Source organism: Pristis pectinata, chromosome 11 (assembly GCF_009764475.1).
Source record: "Pristis pectinata isolate sPriPec2 chromosome 11, sPriPec2.1.pri, whole genome shotgun sequence".
In the NCBI taxonomy this organism is placed as follows: Eukaryota; Metazoa; Chordata; class Chondrichthyes; order Rhinopristiformes; family Pristidae; genus Pristis; species Pristis pectinata.
Window position 1 is genome coordinate 307,032 of NC_067415.1, and position 20,004 is coordinate 327,035.

Consider the following 20,004-nt stretch of genomic DNA (forward strand, 5'->3'; position numbering starts at 1 on the left):
AAGGTGCAAGATCACAGCAAGGTAGATTGTGAGGTCAAGACACCATCTCATCATATAAGGGAACCGTTCAATAGTCTTATCACAGTGGGATAGAAGCTGTCCTTGAGCCTGGTGGTACGTGCCCTCAGGTTCCTGTATCTTCTGCCTGATGGAAGAGGGGAGAAGAGAGAATGACCTGGGTGGGTGGGGTCTTTGATTATGCTGGCTGCTTCACCAAGGCAGCAAGAGGTATAGACAGAGTCCATGGAGGGGAGGCTGATTTCCGTGATGTGCTGAGCTGTGTCCACAAGTCTCTGCAGTTTCTTGCAGTCCCGGGCAGAGCAGTTGCCATACCAAGCTGTGATCCATCCAGATAGGATGCTTTTATGGTGCATCAATAAAAGTTGGTGAGTGTCAAAGGGGACATGCCAAATTTCTTTAGCCTCCTGAGGAAGTAGAGGCGCTGGTCAGCTTTCTTGGCTGTGGCGTCTTCGTGGTTGGATCAGGACAGGCTATTGGTGATGTTCAATCCTAGGAACTTGAAGCTCTCAACTCTCTCGACCTCAGTACCATTGATGTAGGCAGATGCATGTACACTGCCCCCTTTCTGAAGTCAATGACCAGCTCTTTTGTTTTGCTGACATTGAGGGAAAGGTTGTCATGACACCATGTCACTAAGCTCTCCATCTCCTTCCTGTACTTGGACTCATTATTGTTTGAGATACAGCCTACTACGGTGGTATCATCTGCAAACTTGTAGATGAAGTTAGAGCAGAATCTGGCCATGCAGTCATGAGTATATAGGGAGTAGGGGGCTGAGGACGCAGCCTTGTGAAGCACCAGTGTTGAGAATAATCCAGTTGCAGAGGGAGGTGTTGAGTCCCAGGTGTCGGAGTTTGGTGATGAGTTTGCTTGAAATTATGGTATTGAAGGTGGAGCTGTGGTCATTAAACAATAGTCTAACGTAGGTGCCTTTACTGTCCAGATGCTCTAGAGATGAGTGTAAAGCCGGGGAGATGTCGTCCACTGTAGACCTGTTTCGGCGGTAGGCGAATTGCAGTGGGTCGAGGTTGTCTGGGAGGCTGGAGTTAATGCGTGCCATGACCAGCCTCTTGAAGCAGTGTACATTGTATCTGTACACTGACTGCTGTCTCTCGGTCCCTCTCTCTCAGGGGGATATCCATACACTGACTGCTGTCTCTCAGTCCCTCTCTCTCTCTCTCTCTCAGAGGGAGATCTGTGCCCTGACCGGTGTCTCTCAGTTCCCCTTTCTAAGGGGGACATCTGTACACTGACCAGTGTCTCTCAGTCCCTCTCTAGGGGGGATATCCATACACTGACCGGTGTCTCTCAGTCCCTCTCTCTCGGTGGGGGGATATCTGTGCACTGAACAAGACATAACACTGGAAGAATTCAGTGGGTCATCTGTGGAGGCACAATGTGTGAGCCGACATTTCAGGTCAAGACCCTGCGTCAAGACTGAGAGGGAACAGGGGAGGTTGCCAGTGTATAGCAGTACAAAGGAGCGGGACAGAGGCCGGAGGTGATAGGCAGGACCAGATGGGGAGGGGATGATGGACAGATGGAACCAGGTGGGGGAGCCGATGGGGACGAACAAAAAGAGAAGAAAATTAGGTGGGCAAAAGTTTGTGTGGGAGGAGAACAGGGGGGTGTGGGATCAATGTTCATAAGCTCCCAAGTGGAATGCGAAATGTTGTTCTTCCAATTTGTGTTTGGCCTCTCCGTAGCAATGAAGAAGGCCAAGGCTGGACAGGCCAGTGTGGGAGTGGGAAAGGGAGTTAAAATAAGCTCAAGACGGCCATTGCGGACAGATGCAGGTGCTCTGCAGAGTGGTAGACAAGTCTACGTTTTCCATGACCTTCTACACCTTGGCAATTCACACGCGCATCGAATGCACCTTAAACGTGGAGAGTCTCTGCCTCCAACATCCCCTCAGACAGTGCGTTCCAGATTCTAATTGCCTGCGTCGGTGTGGCACCCCCTGTGTCAGTGTGTATTGGTATTGGTTTATTATTGTCACTTGTACCGAGGTACAGTGAAAAACTTGTCTTATAAACCAATCATACAGGTCAATTCATTACACAGTGCAGTTACATTGAATCAGTACAGAGTGCATTGATGTAGTACAGGTAAAAACAATAACGGTACAGAGTAAAGTGTCACAGCTACAGAGAAAGTGCAGTGCAATAAGGTGCAAGGTCACAACAAGGTAGATCGTGAGGTCAAGAGTCCATCTCATCACATAAGGGAACCGTTCAATAGTCTTATCACAGTGGGGTAGAAGCTGTCCTTAAGTCTGGTGGTACGTGCCCTCAGGCTCCTGTATCTTCTACCCGATGGAAGAGGAGAGAAGAGAGAATGTCCCGGGTGGGTGGGGTCTTTGATTCTGCTGATTTGATTATGATTATGCTTTGATTATGTGTGGTACCACCTGTGTCGGTGTGTGACATCACCTGTGTCGGTGTGTGACATCACCTGTGTCGGTGTGTGGTACCGGCTGTGTTGGCGTGTGGTACCGCCTGTGTTGGCGTGTGGTACCGCCTGTGTCAGTGCGAGGTACCGCCTGTGTCGGTGTGTGACACTGTTCTGAGTGTCTGTGCCTGTGTCTGTCTCTGAATCAGGATGTCTGCTGACTGTAGCTGTGATTCTTTCTTTGTGCCAATTTGCCTGCTTTTGCAACTGTTCTTGTGCCCCTGTGCCTGTCTACCTGTGTATACATGTCCCTTTGTCCCAGTGTCTCTGTCTGTGTGAATATACCCATGTCATATCACTGCCTGTCTGTCCCTGTCACTGTGTTTGTGTCCCTGTCTCTGGTTGTGTCTCCCAGTGTGATTGTGTCTGCATTTGCCTGTGGCTGTGTATGGTTGACAATCCTGTCTATCTGGGCGGCTGTATCTGTCATGTTGCTGTACCTGTATCCATGCTTTATGTGCCTTAGGTTATGGCAAATGACTTGGACCAGGGCCAGAATGGCCAGGTGACCTATTCCATCGCAGCTTCACCTCAAAGTGAACTCTTCCACATCAATCCACTGACTGGAGACATCAGCACCGCTGCCATCATGGACAGAGAGATCTGGCCTCAGACCCGGTGAGTATCGAACATCCAGGCTGTACCCACCCTGAGCATTGAACACAATGCATGCTGCCCATACTCCTAGCATCTGCCACCACCCATTCACCACACCACACCACACACTGTCCACACTGGGTGCTGACCACACCGGACACTGACCACACTGGGCACTGACCACACCAGGCACTGTCCATACCAGGCCTGTCCATACCACACACTGACCACACTGGGCACTGACCACACCACACACTGTCCACACCACACACTGTCCACACCACACACTGACCACACTGGGCATAGACCACACCAAACAGTGACCACACCACACACTGTCCATACCGGTAGCTGACCACACACTGACCACACACACACTGACCACACTGGGCACTTAGCACACCACACACTGACCACACTAGACACATGCACAGACCAAACTCTGACCAGACCAGACACTGACCAGACCAGACTCTGACCAGACACTAACCAGACCAAGAAGAACACAAAGACAGGTCAATGGTGGATTGTCTCACTGAGTCTGCTCCTGTGGTTCCAGGTTGCGTCTAACAGCCACTGACCGGGGTACACCGAGGCTTGTGGGCACAGCCACTCTCACCATCATCATTCTGGACCTGAACGACAACAGCCCCACCATCCCCTTACCTCATGAGGTCCGGGTATCAGAGAGTAAGTGACCATAGCACCTACCTCACAGTGCGACCCTCCCTCAGTACTGCCCCTTTTTTTTGGTACAAAACGTTTATTCATGAAAAAAAACACTACAAAAACAACCAACAGCAAACACGCTACATCTAGTACAGAAAGAAACAACCCGGCCGAAACCAATACCCGCGCAACACTACGCCCGCAACTGCAAAACGCACAACACTTCACACCAGAGTCACACCCGTCTCGTCCACCACACACGCGATCCCCTGAGGGGCCCAGCGAGCGCGGAACTCGGCCAGGGCGCCCGAGGAGACTGCGTGCTCCCGTTCCAACGACACCCGTGCGCGCACGTAAGCGCAGAAGATGGGCAGGCAGGCCGACCTGCCGGAACCCTCGGCCGCCCGCCGCCACGTCCCGTGGATGGCCAGCTTGGCCAGGCCCAGCAGGAGACCCACCAGGAGATCCGTCACGCGCCCCTCCCCGCGCCGCACCGGGTGCCCGTAAACCAACAGCGCTGGGCTGAAGTGTAACCAGAACTTCAGCAGCAGGCCCCGCAGATACTCGAAGAGGGGCTGCAACCTCTCGCACTCCGCGTACGCGTGGTACACCGTCTCCTCCCGGCCGCAGAAGTGACAGGTGGCCGGGGTGTTGGTGAACCGGCTCAAGAATCGGTTGCACGGCACAGCCCAGTGCAATACCCTCCACCCCAGGTCCCTGATGTACAGCGGGAGGACTCCCGCGTAGAGAGACCTCCACCGGGGACCCCCCCTCCCCCGCCGCCCGCCGGCAAGACGGCCCGCCACGGCGTGTCTGGCCGGCAGACCAGGGCAAGGAAGTGAAAGGTGTGCAGGAGCAGCCCGTACAAGTCGGCACCGTCGGCGTGGCCTCCAGGCGGCTCATGTTGTGCCGGGCCGCCTCCCGCAAGAGACGCTGGGCCCTGGGCCCCACCAGCAACTCTGGCGGGGCAGGGGCCGGCGCGGCCGGGACCCGCCCGGCGTACCCCCCCGGCGCCCACCGCGACCAGAGGGGGAGCAGCCGCGCGCTTGCCGCACGACACCGCACCCCACACCCACATCAGATCCCAGTAGAACCCGGGCAGCCCCCGCACGGCGGCACGGCCGACACTCGCTGCCGGGAGACGCGCCCCCTCCCGGAGGCAGCATCCCCGGCGGAGGAAGTAGGTGGCCAGCGCGAAGTGCGGCCCGAGCCCTAACGCGCGCAGGGTCCCGAACAGGTACCCATGATCCACCCTGTCGAACGCCTTCTCCTGATCGAGGGAGAGGAAGGCGGCCAACACCCCGGCCTCCCGACACAGGTACAGCAGGTCCCGGACGAGGTGGACATTGTCCTGGATGGACCGGCCCGGGACCGTGTACGACTGGTCGGGGTGGATCACCTGGGCCAGCACGGAGCCCAGACGATTGGCCATTGCCCGGGCGAACACCTTATACTCGGCGCAGAGGAGGGACACCGGGCGCCAGTTCCGCAGACTGCGGAGATCCCCCTTCTTGGACAGCAGGACCATGACTGCCCTGCGCCAAGAGAGGGGCATCTCGCCCGTCGCCAGGCTCTCCCCCAGCACCCTCGCGTAGTCCTCCCCCAGGATGTCCCAGAAGGCACGGAGGAACTCGACCGTCAGCCCATCCAGCCCCGGGGCCTTGCCCCGCTGCAGCTGGTCCAGGGCGCCGGTCAGCTCCTCCAGACTCAAGGGAGCCTCCAGCCGCTCAACAGCCTTGGGGCCGACTCGCGGCAGACCCTCCCACAGAATCGCGCACGCCTCCTCACTGGACGGATCGGGCGAGAATAGGGCCGCGTAAAACGCGCAGACCTCCCAGACGGTACCCGCCTGATCCGTGACCGAGGATCCGTCCGCCACCAGCAGCTCCACGAGCCGCCTGCGGACACCCCACCAGCGCTCCAGAGAGTAGAAGAAAGGCGAGGCGTGGTCCAGATCATCAGCATCTGGACCCGCGATCGCACGTACGTGCCACGGGACCCTTCGAACTGCAGGCCTCACAGCTTCTCCTTCACCCCCTGGTACCTGTGTCAAAGGGGCGAGTCCTCGGCAGATGGCTCCAGCCGAGACTCCAAGTCGAGCAGCTCCCTCTCGAGCCACTCGATCTCGGACACCCGCCCCCTGGTCGCCCCCCTCGTGTACTTTTTGCAGAAAGCCCGGACGTGGGCCTTGCCCACGTCCCACCAGAGCCGGAGGGAGGGGAAGCCCCGCGACTCCTCACGCCAAGCTGTCCAAAATAGGCGGAACAAGTCCCGGAATCGCCGGTCGTCCAGCAGCCGGTTGTTGAAGTGCCAGTGTGCGGACCCCGCCCTCGCGGCCCGCGGACTGAGCGCCACCCACACCGGGCGGTGGTCCGAGCACGCCACCAGCCACATGGAGGCTGCCGACACGCAGGAGACATGCGTCTCGGACATATATAGCCGATCGATCCGCGAACCCCCACCCCTCCCGCACCTCTGCAAGAAGGCGCGGGAGTCCGGGTGAAGGTTCCGCCAGACGTCGACTAGGGCAAAAGACTCGACCAGGTCCCGCAGCAGCCGCACGGACGCACGGCTACTTTGGGGCCCGGAGCGATCCCTCTCCTCGAGGGTGCAATTGAAATCGCCCCCAAGGATGACGCATTCGCCCCTTTCGAAGGAGCCTGCCAAAGCAGACACCTCCCGAAAGAAGCGTGCTTGCGTCGGGCCGAGCTCGGGGGTGTACACATTGACCAAGTGCAACGGCACACCGTACACGCGCACGGCCAGATGAAGCAGACGGCCCGGCACCAGCTCCCGAAACCGCAATATCTCCGGCTGAAAGGTTGGGGCCAACAAGATCGCCACCCCGCTCGAAATGGAGCTGAGGTGACTCATGTAGACCCCCCCGCGCCATTCCAGGAGCCAGGCGGACTCGTTTCCCGGAACAGTGAGGGTCTCCTGCAGGAAGCTCACCGTGTACCTCCCGTCCCGCAGGACCGAGAGGTGGTGGAACCTGCGGAGAGACCCCCTGCCGCCATTGATGTTCAGGTTGGCGACGGTGACCGTCATGACAGCTACAGTGCATTCCCCTCCCCGGTGCTACAGGCGGAAGGAGCAGGGCTCCCCACCGAGCACCCCTGCACCCTGCACTCCGCCTCCAGGAGCAGCTTCAGATCTCTGAACTGGCGCTTCTCCGGCCGATCCAGGCCCAATCCCTTCCCCTGGTTGAGGATGCCCCGGAGGAACTGCACGACGGCCGGCAGATTCCCCCATCGGGTGGCGGCCAGTTTGGCCTTGTTCTGCTTCCTCCAGCTGTCCTCCAGGAACTCCCGGATCCCCTCCATGGTGACGGGCTGCGACAGGGCGCCGGGGACGAGGTAGTCCTCCAGCTTGTCATCGGAGGCACCCTCTCCCTCATCACCGGTCCCCAGGCTCTCATCGACCTCTGGGCAGGTGCCGCCATCAGTCGACGCGCCCGCCCGAAGACGGGGAACAGCCCCCTCGGACGATCCCGCCCCAGGGACGACCCCCCTCCCAGGATCAGTGACGGGAGGAGACCCCACCACCCTCGGGTCCAGGGGCCCACCTGGACCCTGGTCCCGAGGCGGGGCAGGGCCGGACCCTCACACACCAACACCGCCCTCCCCCGCACGAGCCGCCCCCAGGGCGGGCGGCTCACAGGCCCTCGCGGAGCTCAAACCGGAGGACGCGAGTCGACGGGGCCACGTCCGCAGACGCACCCCGCTCTTCCCCCCCTCCAGCAGCACCGGGAGGGTCCCCACCCTCCCCACTCACAGGGGCACCTCCGCACGGCGGAACTGAGCGGGCAGGCGACCCAGGGGCACTCCGCCTCCCCTTAGACACGGGGGCAGAACGCACCCTCTCGGGACTCCTGGCCTCGATGGCAGCCACGAGCTGAGAGACCACGACCCCGCCCACTGCCCGCCCCTCAGGAAACCCCGGATCTGTGGGGCCCTCATCGGGGCCGACCCCCTCCCCGGCAGGTGCGCACTCCAGGCACGCAGCCTCGACCAAGGGTGGGCCCTCACCCTCCGCCGGTCCCCCCTGCACCGCAGGACTGCCCACCGACACGGGGGGCGCGACCCCGACAGAAACCAAGTCGGCCCCCTCAGCGACGCCCACCGGCTCCGGGGGGTCACCGGCCGCACACACGGCCTTCACCAGGAGCAGATCCCCCCCCTCAGGCGACTTCGCTCCCTCCGACCCCTCAGACACGTGCCGGCGCCGCTTCATCCCGCTGGGGTGCGGAGGCACGGTGACCTCCATCTCGGAGGGTACCTCGGCCTCCGGCACCTCACCCTCCCCTTCAACCTCCCCCGGCACCCGTGGGCCCCCAGAGACCACAGGGACCCCCATGTCTGGACCAGAGGCCTCTGGCACCTCCCCCTCGACCTCCCCCGGCACCCGTGAGCCCTCAGGGACCACAGGGACCCCCATGTCCGGACCGGAGGAGGCCTCCGGCACCTGCCCCTCCAGGGGTGAGGCCTGGAGGTGCTTCTGCTTCCGCAGCACTTTCCAACTCCGAACAGTCGCCCACCCTTCCCCACTGCCCGCGCCACGCTCACCCCCACCCCCCTCCCCCACCGGCACAGGAGGGGCAGCGGGGGCAGGGGCCACGGCCGGAGCGGCAACGGCATCCGCCCGTGCCACCGAGGCGGAGCCAGCAACCTGGCGGCCGGAACAATGCCGACGGACATGCCCGAACACCTTGCACACGTGGCACCACGGACAGCCGGTGGCCCAGAAAACCTGGTAATGCTGCCCCTCGTACGTGATCCGGAAACGCCCCTCCGCATCCCCTCCCCGCGCCAGCTGCATGAACAGCAAGCGCTTGAAGGAGTACACGTCCTCAAAGCCAGGTACGGCCGGCTTGAGTAGCATCGGGGTGATGCTCGACCGCACCTCACCCAGAGACCGTAAGTGAGGGAGGAGGACCTCATCAGGGATATGGGGAAAAACGTCGGACAGGACGACCCACTGCACGGGGGCCCCCACCGGCTCCACCGGCATAAAGACATCCCCCGACGTCAGCCCCCTGCCCAAGGCCAAGGACACCTCCTTCTCCGAGTGCAATACAAACACCAGACCCCTGTACATCCTTGTGACCGCGATGACGCCCACCCCTGCCCCCCACCGCCTCAGACATGGCCCGCAGGCCACCCCCCAGTCCGATCGACGGAGGCACAGAGCAGCACACAGCATTGTTCAAAGTCAACAGTCTGAAGGGTGACGGCTTCCCAGTAGCCACGCCTCCAGGAGCAGCGACGGCCGCGTAGGACCGAGGTTGCGTCACGCCCGAGGCACAGGCAGCCATGATAAGTCCCTACGCAGTCAGAAATCCAAAACAAAACAACACACACACTGCCTGCCCGATAAGCAGCAGCACAGTAATTAGGTCCACAGGAGCAGTTCAGAGCACAAAAAGGTGGGAGACGTCTCCAGATAAGCAGTCTGTGAGCCGAACTCCAGCGCCGTCCCTCCCGCAAGCAGCGAAGCGTCTGCCGGCAGCCCGGCCCGACGTTTCCCCGGCCGCACGAAAGTCCAGGAGTCGCCGAGAAACTCTTCACCCAGGCACCCTGGGCCGAGTTCTCCAGTGGGAGGAAGCCGGCCGATAACACAGACCAGATGAACTCCAGGTCCGGCTCCCTCAAAGTTCGAAATGAACCCTGGCAACTCGCCAGCGACTGCCGCTCCCACAGCACCTGGAGGTCAGCTCCATAAGCAGGAAAAAAGCACCTCTCTCGAAGAGAAGCTGCCTCAGCCCCCGCTCCAGACGAAGGACACACTCCCACAACTTCCAATGCACTCCGAATTCACACTTGCAGATCCTTCACCAAGAAATCAACAGTCCAACGGAGAGCACACTCAATACCGCCCGTCCCACAGTGTGACCCTCCCTCAGTACCACCCATCCCACAGTGTGACCCTCCCACAATGTAACATTCCTTCCCATTAATTGCCCACCGAGGTTAACCTTGATCCTGTGAATTGTGACCAAGCCCCGTCCCCCGGCTTGGGATGAGCCTCACATCCGGTACCACCGCAAGGGATGGTTGAGGAGGGTGATGTGAGTTTAAAGTACTGTCAGAGCTGTAGCCCCAAACTCTAGGGGTCAGTGACCCGGTTGGCACAGGAAGATCCAACACCTCTGCTGGGGCCTGACCCGTTGTTGCCCTGCAGTGGGAGCTGACCTTAGTGCTGGAGCTGCTTCTGTGCTGATTGTGACTGACATGTCCCTGCTTTGGCCACAGACGCTGTGATCGGCTCAGAGATCACCAAAGTGACAGGCAACGATGTGGATTCTGGCCCAGTGCTCACCTACACTCTGGCAACTGAAAGCACCGTGTTCAGCATCAACCGTTACCATGGAATCATCTCACTGGCAGCTGGCTTGGACTTTGAGCAGCGCACCTGGTACCTGTTGACTGTTCGCTCCTCTGATTCCAAGCACAGCACTGAGGCAAACATCACCGTCCGCGTGGAAGATGTCAATGACAACACTCCGGTCTTTGTGCAAGATCTGTACCAGGTGAGTGCACAGACCCTGACACTGATGCACTCTCTCTCTCTCTCTCTCTCTCTCTCTCTCTCTCTCTCTCTCACACACACACACACACACACACACACACACACACACACACACACACACACACACACACACACACACTGACATTAACACACACACACAGGGTACGGGGACTGACACTGACACACACACAGGGGGTGTACAGGGCCTGACACTGACACACAGACAGGGTACAGGGCCACACACACACACATACACACACACACACACACACACATACACACACACACACACACACACACACACACAGGACCCGACACTGACGCACACGCTCGCTCTCTCTCTCCCCCTCTCTCTCTCTCTCCCTCTCTCTCTCTCACACACACACACACACACACACACACACACACACACACACTGACATTAACACACACACAGAGGGTACGGGGACTGACACTGACACACACACAGGGGGTGTACAGGGCCTGACACTGACACACAGACAGGGTACAGGGCCACACACACACACACACACACACACACACACACACACACACACACACACACACACACACACACGGTGTACAGGGCCTGACACTGACACACAGGGGTTTGTCAGTGTCAGCTCTGAACACGCTCTCGGGGTGTAGTGGAGCTGATACTGGGACATGCAGGTTTGTACAGTAGATGATAATGAGAGGCAGCCCTAGTGTACTGGACCATCAGTGTGTTCCTTTGTTCCTTGTTGCTGGTGACCAGCTTCTGCTACTTTACCTAAAAGTCAAACACTTGATTCTTTTGCCAGGTGTCAATATCAGAGTTCACCCCCCCTGGGACCAGCATTCTAACTGTCACAGCTACAGACAGGGACTCCGGAGCAAATGGACAGATCCTCTACCATCTGATGACCTCAGAGAGGGGGCTGTTTAACATTGACCCTCACAACGGTGAGTGATCTAGTGCAGGAACAGAGAGGGGTGTCCGTGAGTCGGGGAGGGTGGGGCTGGCCACGTGGTACTCGGGAAGGGGATGGTGAATAGAGGTTGGGGTCTTGAGGGGAGTCACAGAGTCACAAAACCATAGAGTGATCTAGCATGGAATTAGGCCCTTTGGCCCACCGTGTTGATACCCACCATCCAGTACCCATCTACACTAATCCCTGTGTGAGCCTCTGCCTGCACCGCCCCCTCTCAGCGTGTTTCAGACTCCAACCCCCCTCCCCCCCGGGGAAAACATTCTACCTCAGATCCCCTCTAGTCCTCTTACCCCCAGCCAAAATCCATGCCCTCTTATTTTAAACACCTCTGCAATGGAGAAAAGTTTCTTACTAACTACATTGATGCCCCACATAACTTTGTATTCCTCAAACAGGATCCCCTCAGTCTCAGCCCCAAGGAAAGCAATCCCAACTTTTCTGGTCTCTTCTCATTCCTGAACCTCTCCTGGTGAATCTCCTCTGCACCCTCTCCAGTGCCCTCATATCCTTCCGATAGTGTGATAACTACAACTACACACAGTACTCCAACTGTGGTCTATCCAGTGGTTTAGAAAGTTGTAGGATCTCTCTGCTCATATTCTTTGCCCCGCCTAAAGAAGGGAAGTATCCCATTTGCCTTCTTCACCACCCTACCTACTAGAAGTTGTACAAGACATTGGTGAGGCCGCACTTGGAATATTGTGTTGGGTTTTGGTCGCCCTGCTATAGGGAAGGTGCCATTAAGCTGGAAAGGGTGCAGAGGAGATTTACGAGGATGTTGCCGGGACTTGAGGGACAGAGTTATGAAGAGAGGTTGAGCAGGTTGAAACTTTTTTCATTGGAACATAGGAGAATGAGTGACCTTATGGAGGTGTATAAAATCATGAGGGGCATAGACAGGGTGAATACACACAGTCTTTTTCCCAGGGTTGGGAATCAAGAACTAGAGGGCATAGGTTTAAGGTGAGAGGGGAAAGATTTAATAGGAACCTGAGCGGCAACTTTTTCACCCAGAAAGTGGTGGGTGTATGGAGCGAGCTGCCAGAGGAAGTGGTTACGGCAGGTGCGTTAACAACATTTAAAAGGTACATGGATAGGAAAGGTTTAGAGGGATATGGGCCAAATGTGGGCAAATGGGACTGGCTTGGATGGGAATCTTGGTCAGCATGGACCTGTTGGGCCAAAGGGCCTGTTTCATGCTGTATGACTCTACGAGTCTATGACCTGTCCTGTCACGTCTGAGGATCTTCAGGCCCAACCAATCATTACCTATGTCCCAGAGTGCATCACCTCTCAGTTGTCAGGATTAAATGCCACCTGCCATTGCTGCGCCCATCTGATCGGCGTTGTTCTGTAACCAGCCACTGTCCTCAGTAACCATCCGATACTTTCAGACTCCCCAGGATCCTTGACAGCAGTGGTATTTCATGCCCCTCTTTGCCCTGCAGTTGACCTGTTGAAGGGTCATAGAGTCACACAGCATGAAACAGGCCCTTCGGCCCAACTGGTCCATGCTGACCAAAATTCCCACCCAAGTCAGTCCCATTGGCTGATATCCGTCTAACCCTTTCCTGTCCATGCAGTGCTCCAAGGGCCTTTTAAGTCAGGTTCTGGTCCTGACTTCCTGTTGAACCAGGGTGGGGTTCCAGCCCCTCGACCCTGGTGCAGGGGCTGGCATTGACACGTGGGGGGGTGGGTGTGGTGAGAGATGGGGGGTTTGGCCCCTATAGCTGACACACTGGGATGGGAGTGGTGGGTGTGAGATGGGGGGTGTTGCTGTAGATGACCTCAGGGGAGAGTGGGGGTGAGAGATGGGGGGTTCTGTCCCTGTAGCTGACCCGCGGGAGGGGGGTGGTGGGTGTGAGATGGTGGGTGTTGATGATGACAGGGGGTGGTGTGGGGGGAACACATATGTGCTGCTCACGTGCCCATGTTGTGTTTCAGGGACACTGTTCACGGTGCAGGAGCTGAACCTCGGAGTGTCGGAGTCCATGGACCTGGTGGTTGAGGCCCGAGACCAGGGGTCTCCGGAACTTTCCTCCCACAGCACGGTGCGGATCCAGATCCTGGACATCAATGACCACTGGCCGTCCTTCAGCCAACCTGAGTACCGGGCCCAGGTCTCAGAAGACCTGCAGCCAGGAAGCACCATCCTGACCTTCGAGGCCACTGACCTGGACAGCTCGCTGGACAACAGTGGTCTGGACTACACCATCATCAGCGGCAACACAGCCAACGTCTTCCAGATGGAGAGCTGGTTACGGCGCCAGGGCACCAGGTGGTGGACGCTGGGCAGCATCGTGCTGGCGGAGACCCTGGACTTTGAGGCGGTGTCCATCTACAATTTAACCATCGCGGCATCGGACCGCGGGATCCCTCGCCGTAGTTCCACAGCCTCGGCGGTCATCAGTGTCCGTGACGTGAACGATAACGCGCCAGTGTTCAGCCGTGCTCGCTACGAGGTGACAGTGAGCGAGGCTGCAGCGGTGGGCAGCGAGATTGCCCGGGTGTCTGCAAGCGACACAGACTCCGACAGCATGCTGCGGTACTCCATCAGCTCTGGAGACGCCGGGGGGCACTTTGTGGTTAGTGAGCTGACCGGAATAATCAGGCTGGCTAAAGCCCTGGACAGGGAGGTGCAGCAGCGCCACGAGCTGATCATCCAGGCCAGCGACAGTCGGGCTGCCGACTCCCACTTCGCCCTGGTCCTGCTGTCCGTCCGCGTCACCGACGTCAATGATAACTGGCCCGTCTTCCCGCTGAGCAGCCTGAGCGCCAGCATCCGTGAGAACCTGCCGCCCCGTTCACTGGTCACCACACTCCGTGCCATAGACCTGGACTGCGGCTCCTTCGGTCAGCTGCGGTACTCGCTGGTCAGCCGACTGGGATCAGGCCAGGGCACCGAACCCTTCACCATCCACCCCAGCTCCGGGGAGCTGCGCACCAACCTGCCCTTCGACTTCGAGAGACTCAACGCCCTGCAGGTGGTGGCCAAGGCCGTGGACTCGGGCAACGCCTCAGCCACCGTCACGGTGCAAGTGCTGGTCACCGGCGAGGACGAGTACGACCCGGTCTTTACCGAGCTGGGCTACAGCTTCGTCGTGCCAGAGAACGCCCAGAGGGGCTGGAGCATCGGGCGGGTGGTGGCCACAGACGAGGACCATGGGCTGGATGGGGTGGTGCTCTACTCCCTGCTGACACCGTCCCAGTACTTTGCTGTGAACAGGAGCACCGGTGACATTGTGCTGAAGGTGGACAGCCAGAGGCACCCGGGGAAGCGGGCCAAGAGGGAAACACGTACGATGACCCTGAACATCCAGGCCAGGGGTCCCCTGGCTGAGTCCCGCTCAGCACACACCCAGGCCAGCATCGATGTCACCTACACCTCGTTCGGACTGGCTCCGGTGGTGAACCCGCTGCTGATTGGTGCCCTGGCAGCTTCGCTGGGCATCGGGGGGATGCTGGCGGTCATCGGCCTGGCGCTGGTCATCCTGCGAGCCAAGAGGAAGAGGAGCCTGGAGGAGAGCAGCTCCCACATCAGCAGCCTGCAGGACAAGACGCTGCAGAAGCTGGCAGCAGACGACACGCTGCCCGCCAGTGACCGCATCTACCACCAGGCCCTGCCGGGCTACTCCTCTGGGCCCACCATGGTGGGGGCCCCCTACAGCCGTGGCGATTCCATCGACCCCTCACACTCCAGCGGCCGTGGCTCGGCAGAGGCTGAGGCAGCCGAGGATGATGAAATTCGGATGATCAACGAGTACCCGCGGGTTGGCAGCATCACCTCCTCCATGCAGGAACACGTGTCCACACGTGGCCCCGACTCTGGCATCCAGCAAGATGCTGACCAGATGTCGGACATCTCCACTGACCCAGGCATGGACTGGCTGAAGCAGAAGAAAGGGACCAATGTACTGATGCCAGGGCAGCAGCAAGTGTTTCGGGACAATGGAGGAGGGTACACCATGGCAGGAGTGGGGCTGGGGGTCTGTCACGCCAAGGACTATGTCTTTGCAGAAGATGGGCGCCCATCAGCACAGGGATCACTAACGGCCATTGTGGCCAGTGACGAGGAGCTGAGAGGCAGCTACAACTGGGACTACCTCCTCAACTGGTGCCCACAGTTCCAGCCATTGGCCAATGTCTTCACTGAGATCGCCCGCCTCAAGGATGAGAGTGCTCCTCGCAAACACCTGCAGGCCAAACCGAACGTGGACCCCAAGCCATGCATCGATCCTCCACCACTCATCACCTCCGTGGCTCACCCTAACGCCATGTCTGTGCCGCCTCGACTAGCAGTGGGACGTAACCACAGTCACGTGCCAGCGATGCCTCGTTCACCCATCACCAGCGATGCCTCTATCGCCTCAGCAGCCATGTCGCCCAGCTTCTCGCCATCCCTCTCTCCCCTGGCTGCACGTTCTCCAGCCGTTTCTCCCTTTGACGTCTCCCAAGCACCATCAGCCTCTGTCATTAGCACTGAACACTCCCTGGACAACCCTGAGGAACCAGAACTGCGCATTTGATTCGACATGGCCCACTGTCACAAACCGACTCACATTCACCAGGTGTGGAGCTTGAGCTGAGATCTGAGGAGCAGACCTCAAAACTGGGAACTGGGGAAAGAAATAGCAGTACGTGTCATTCCAAGAAACAAATCCAGAACAAATCTCCATGGGTTAAGATCCATCGAATAAAATTTCTTAATAGTTCACCAGCATGTGAAGATCAGACACAAGCAAATCCTGGAACTCGGAGACCAAGAGAGAGGAAGATGTAGTCAGGCAATGTGAATAGTGCCCTTGAATCAAAGAATGGGGCAAAAATAGATTATTGACAGTGTAGAGGGAGCTTCACTCTGTGTCTGACCCCAGGAGTGTGTGATGGGACGGTGTAGAGGGAGCTTCACTCTGTGTCTGACCCCAGGAGTGTGTGATGGGACAGTGTAGAGGGAGCTTCACTCTGTGTCTGACCCCGGGAGTGTGTGATGGGACGGTGTAGAGGGAGCTTCACTCTGTGTCTGACCCCGGGAGTGTGTGATGGGACGGTGTAGAGGGAGCTTCACTCTGTGTCTGACCCCAGGAGTGTGTGATGGGACGGTGTAGAGGGAGCTTCACTCTGTGTCTGACCCCAGGAGTGTGTGATGGGACGGTGCGGAGGGAATTTCATTCAGTGTCTGACCCCAGGAGTGTGTGATGGGACGGTGTAGAGGGAGCTTCACTCTGTGTCTGACCCCAGGAGTGTGTGACGGGACAGTGCGGAGGGAGCTTCACCCTGTGTCTGACCCCGGGTGCATGTGATGGGACGGTGTGGAGTGAGTGTGTGGTGGGAGGATTTGATGGGCCTGTTAGTGATGGGGCAGCACAAAGCTTTTGATGTGAGCTGGGTTTAAGTAAAACAGTCTGAGGAAGTCAAAGTGGACCTTGGCAAAGTTTTGGGATCTGGAGGTCTCCAAGGTCAAGTCTGAGGATACTGTCACAATGCCCCCAATGGTGAAATACATGTTGGTTGGGGTGAGCATCTCCTTTAGTTTGGATTAGAGTGATCTGTCGCCTTGAATTGGCTCCAATTTAACTATGAGGGGAAATATAATTAATTTGCAATTGGACATCTCTTCCCTGTTTCTGGAGAATGAGACGATTAGAGTACCTTCTTGTCCTATCCTCTTTGAACTCTCACCTTGTGAGCTCTGCCTCAGCTCTAACACACCCCAGACTGAATGGAATTACTTTGCTAAAGAAAAACAGTTTTACATTTGGTGAAATCATGAATGTGTAAATATGTCTGGCGTTCCATCTGGGCTTGAGCCGCGGACACTGGCGGGGTTGGGAACTTTGCACACATGTTGGTTGTGTGTGAGAGCTCCCATGTTATGTAACATTCAGTATCAGTGGGGCATCGTTACCTGACAGTGTGATTGTGCTCACAGACAATCCGTGACAGTGACGATGTTTGGGTCAATCAGTGACAGGGTGTTTATGTGGCAGACACCTCTCCAGGAACCGGGAGAAGCAGCAGAGTGACTGTGGCATCCACTGCAGACAATGTGGCACTGCCCTGGGTACAAACAAGCCTCAAGGTCACTTCAGGACAACCTGAGGTCAATGCAGATTAGGTTTCTATCTTTAAGGATGTAAACTCTCATTTTCCTATTGTTATGGTTAATTTGCACAAGTTTTGTGTAAATAGTGCTTGCAAATTAGCTGATAACTGACGAAGGACAAACACCCCAGGAAGGAGGCAAATTTCAGCAGCGGTTGATGTCACTACCGCCAATTACGTGTTTGTTTAATTTTTTATTGTTTCTAAATGCTGGATGATGATTGGTCAGACAACTGCAATTCCACAGCAACCACCCCGGAGACAAGCAGCTCCTGCAGCGAAGCCAGAGTCAATGCTTTTCCCAGAGCTTCCACACTCCCCATCCAACTGTTCCCGAGGCTCAGGTACAGGGGAAGTGGGAAGATGGTCAGAGACATGCACCAGTGCAGGGTCAGCAGGGATATTCACTGGACAACAGGACACAGTGCACAGTGTACCAGAGCAGACCCGGCATTGCCCCCTAAAACTGACCCTCACTGGGGATCAGGTCCCATACACACACTGGCCCTCACTGGGGGACGGGTCCCACACACACACACTGACCCTCACTGGGGGACGGGTCCCTCACACACTGACCCTCACTGGGGGACGGGTCCCTCACACACTGACCCTCACTGAGGGACGGGTCCCTCACACACTGACCCTCACTGGGGGACGGGTCCCTCACACACTGACCCTCACTGGGGGATGATACCACACTCAGTGCCATAGATATTTCCCCCGATGTTTTTAGATTTCCGTTGGCATCAGTGAATTCATGCAAGTTGATAAATCTTCTTGTGTAATCCTTAACCGAGCATTAGAGCTCATCACCGGGATTTACGGGGCAATGATCAGGGGCAGGAACCCAGGTCAAACCCCCTTTATATAATCCAGGGAAGACTGTACTGTAATCAGGGACAGGAACCCCGGATATTTTTCTCACTAGTAACACATGAGTCAATGTACAGTAATTGGAAGCAGGAACCTGGGCTGAAACCTCCCCCCCCCCAACCCAGAGGTCACTGGTCAGTGATGGGGAGCAGGAACCCTGGCTGATATCCCCCACTGTCTCTCCCATCCAATTTCTGCTGGGCAGGCGATCCGTATCCAGGAGTTGATTCCCTGTGGGTAGTGTACTGAACACTGGGATCCTTTGGAGCACGACATTGTCCTGTGCATTCTGTTCTAAAGTCGTGAACTGGCGGGCTGAATGCCCTGCTTTGTTGCTCTGTCTCTGTGATAACACAATGCAGTGTATGAGTGGGTGGTGAGGGCAGCTGAGGATGGCTGTCTGTGGCCACCCCACTGGCATACCACAGCACTGGCATACCACAGCACTGGGCAGATCACTGCACTGGCAGACCACATCACTGGGAAGATCACTGCACTGGCAGACCACACCACTGTATGAGCACAGCACTGGCAGACCACACCGCTGGGCAGATCACACCACTGGCAGACCATACCACTGGTCAGATCACACCACTGGTGGATCACACCACTGAGCAGACCACATCATTGGCAGACAACAGTTCTGGCATAGCGCACCACTGGCAGACTACATCACTGGCAGCCCGCACCACTGGCAGAGCCTGAGGAAACTGAACCAGTGGTAATGAGAGATTTCCCCAGAGTTCCTGCCTGACCCCAGTGGAGGAGAGGCTAACTCCAGGGCAGGTGGGACTAACCCCAGTGGAGTCGGGGGGTAAACCCAGTGGGAGGAAGCAGGGAATGGATTCCAGTGGAAGGTTGATGTAGTGGACAGTTTTTACCTGGCGAATGTTTCAGCAGTGAGCAGAAGATTCAACGGCAATATTTATTTTTACACTTTGTAATATAAGAGCTGTGTTTTGTATTCTGATGTAATAGAAGTGCATGACTCTATACTGGAGGGAGCAGCTGTTCACGGGCACCTGCAGGGACACAGGCTTTGGTCTGTCTCCGGAGCGGCTCGGACCAGCTATTATACGCGGAACTTTCATTAAATCCACGTTTGTACAAAACCTTTTCCTGTGTGCTTCAGTTTTGGGCAACACGACCACCTCCTTCGGCACATCTGTTACAACTCTGTCCTGGATTGGATGGGGCGTTCCCACAGTAACTGCTGGGGAGGTGTGGAGCTGCAGGCTGGTTTACAGTGGGCAGATGCAGACAACCCAGGGCTGAGTGTTCAGCAATTGTCTCCCAATCTGTCCCTTCCCACCCTCTCCACAACTCCTAACACTTTCCTTCCTTATTATTTCACTCTTTACGAACTTATACAGTTTACGTTCTTTGATTTGCATTTTTCATACCATCCTTTGCTTTCCTAATTTCCCTTTCAGTTTCCAACATTTCACATGAGACGGGAGGCCATTCAGCCAATCAAGTCTATGCTGCCTCTCAGAGCTATCCCACTTCCACACTTGTTTCTCTGTGGTGATTCTCCCCACCTTCCCACCAACTCCGTGCAGATTCTACCCCTCACCTACACACTGGGAGTCGATTTACTTTGGGATGTGGGAGGAAACCAGAGCACCCGGGAGAATTCATGCGGTCACAGTGAGAACATACAAACTCCACACAGACAGCGCCGGAGGTCAGGATTGAACCCAGTTCTCTGGTGCTGTGAATGGTTCTACCAGCTCTGCCACAACTTAACTGAATAAAGAATGAGGTCCATCCTCACATAGGTGTGTGT

The 20,004-nt window shown here is 57.1% G+C and overlaps 1 protein-coding gene across 1 annotated transcript in view; it reads left to right on the forward strand.

Annotated features, from left to right (window-relative positions):
• dchs1a (dachsous cadherin-related 1a) overlaps positions 1 to 19,291 on the forward strand; it is a 241,409-nt gene extending 222,118 nt beyond the window's left edge. Inside the window, exons 17-21 of the mRNA XM_052026374.1 lie at positions 2,939 to 3,090; positions 3,629 to 3,759; positions 9,990 to 10,267; positions 11,070 to 11,211; positions 13,185 to 19,291. Coding sequence (XP_051882334.1) covers positions 2,939 to 3,090; positions 3,629 to 3,759; positions 9,990 to 10,267; positions 11,070 to 11,211; positions 13,185 to 15,766 — 3,285 coding nt within the window. The 3' untranslated portion in view covers positions 15,767 to 19,291. The remainder of the gene's footprint in view (positions 1 to 2,938; positions 3,091 to 3,628; positions 3,760 to 9,989; positions 10,268 to 11,069; positions 11,212 to 13,184) is intronic.
• Positions 19,292 to 20,004: the final 713 nt, after the last annotated feature.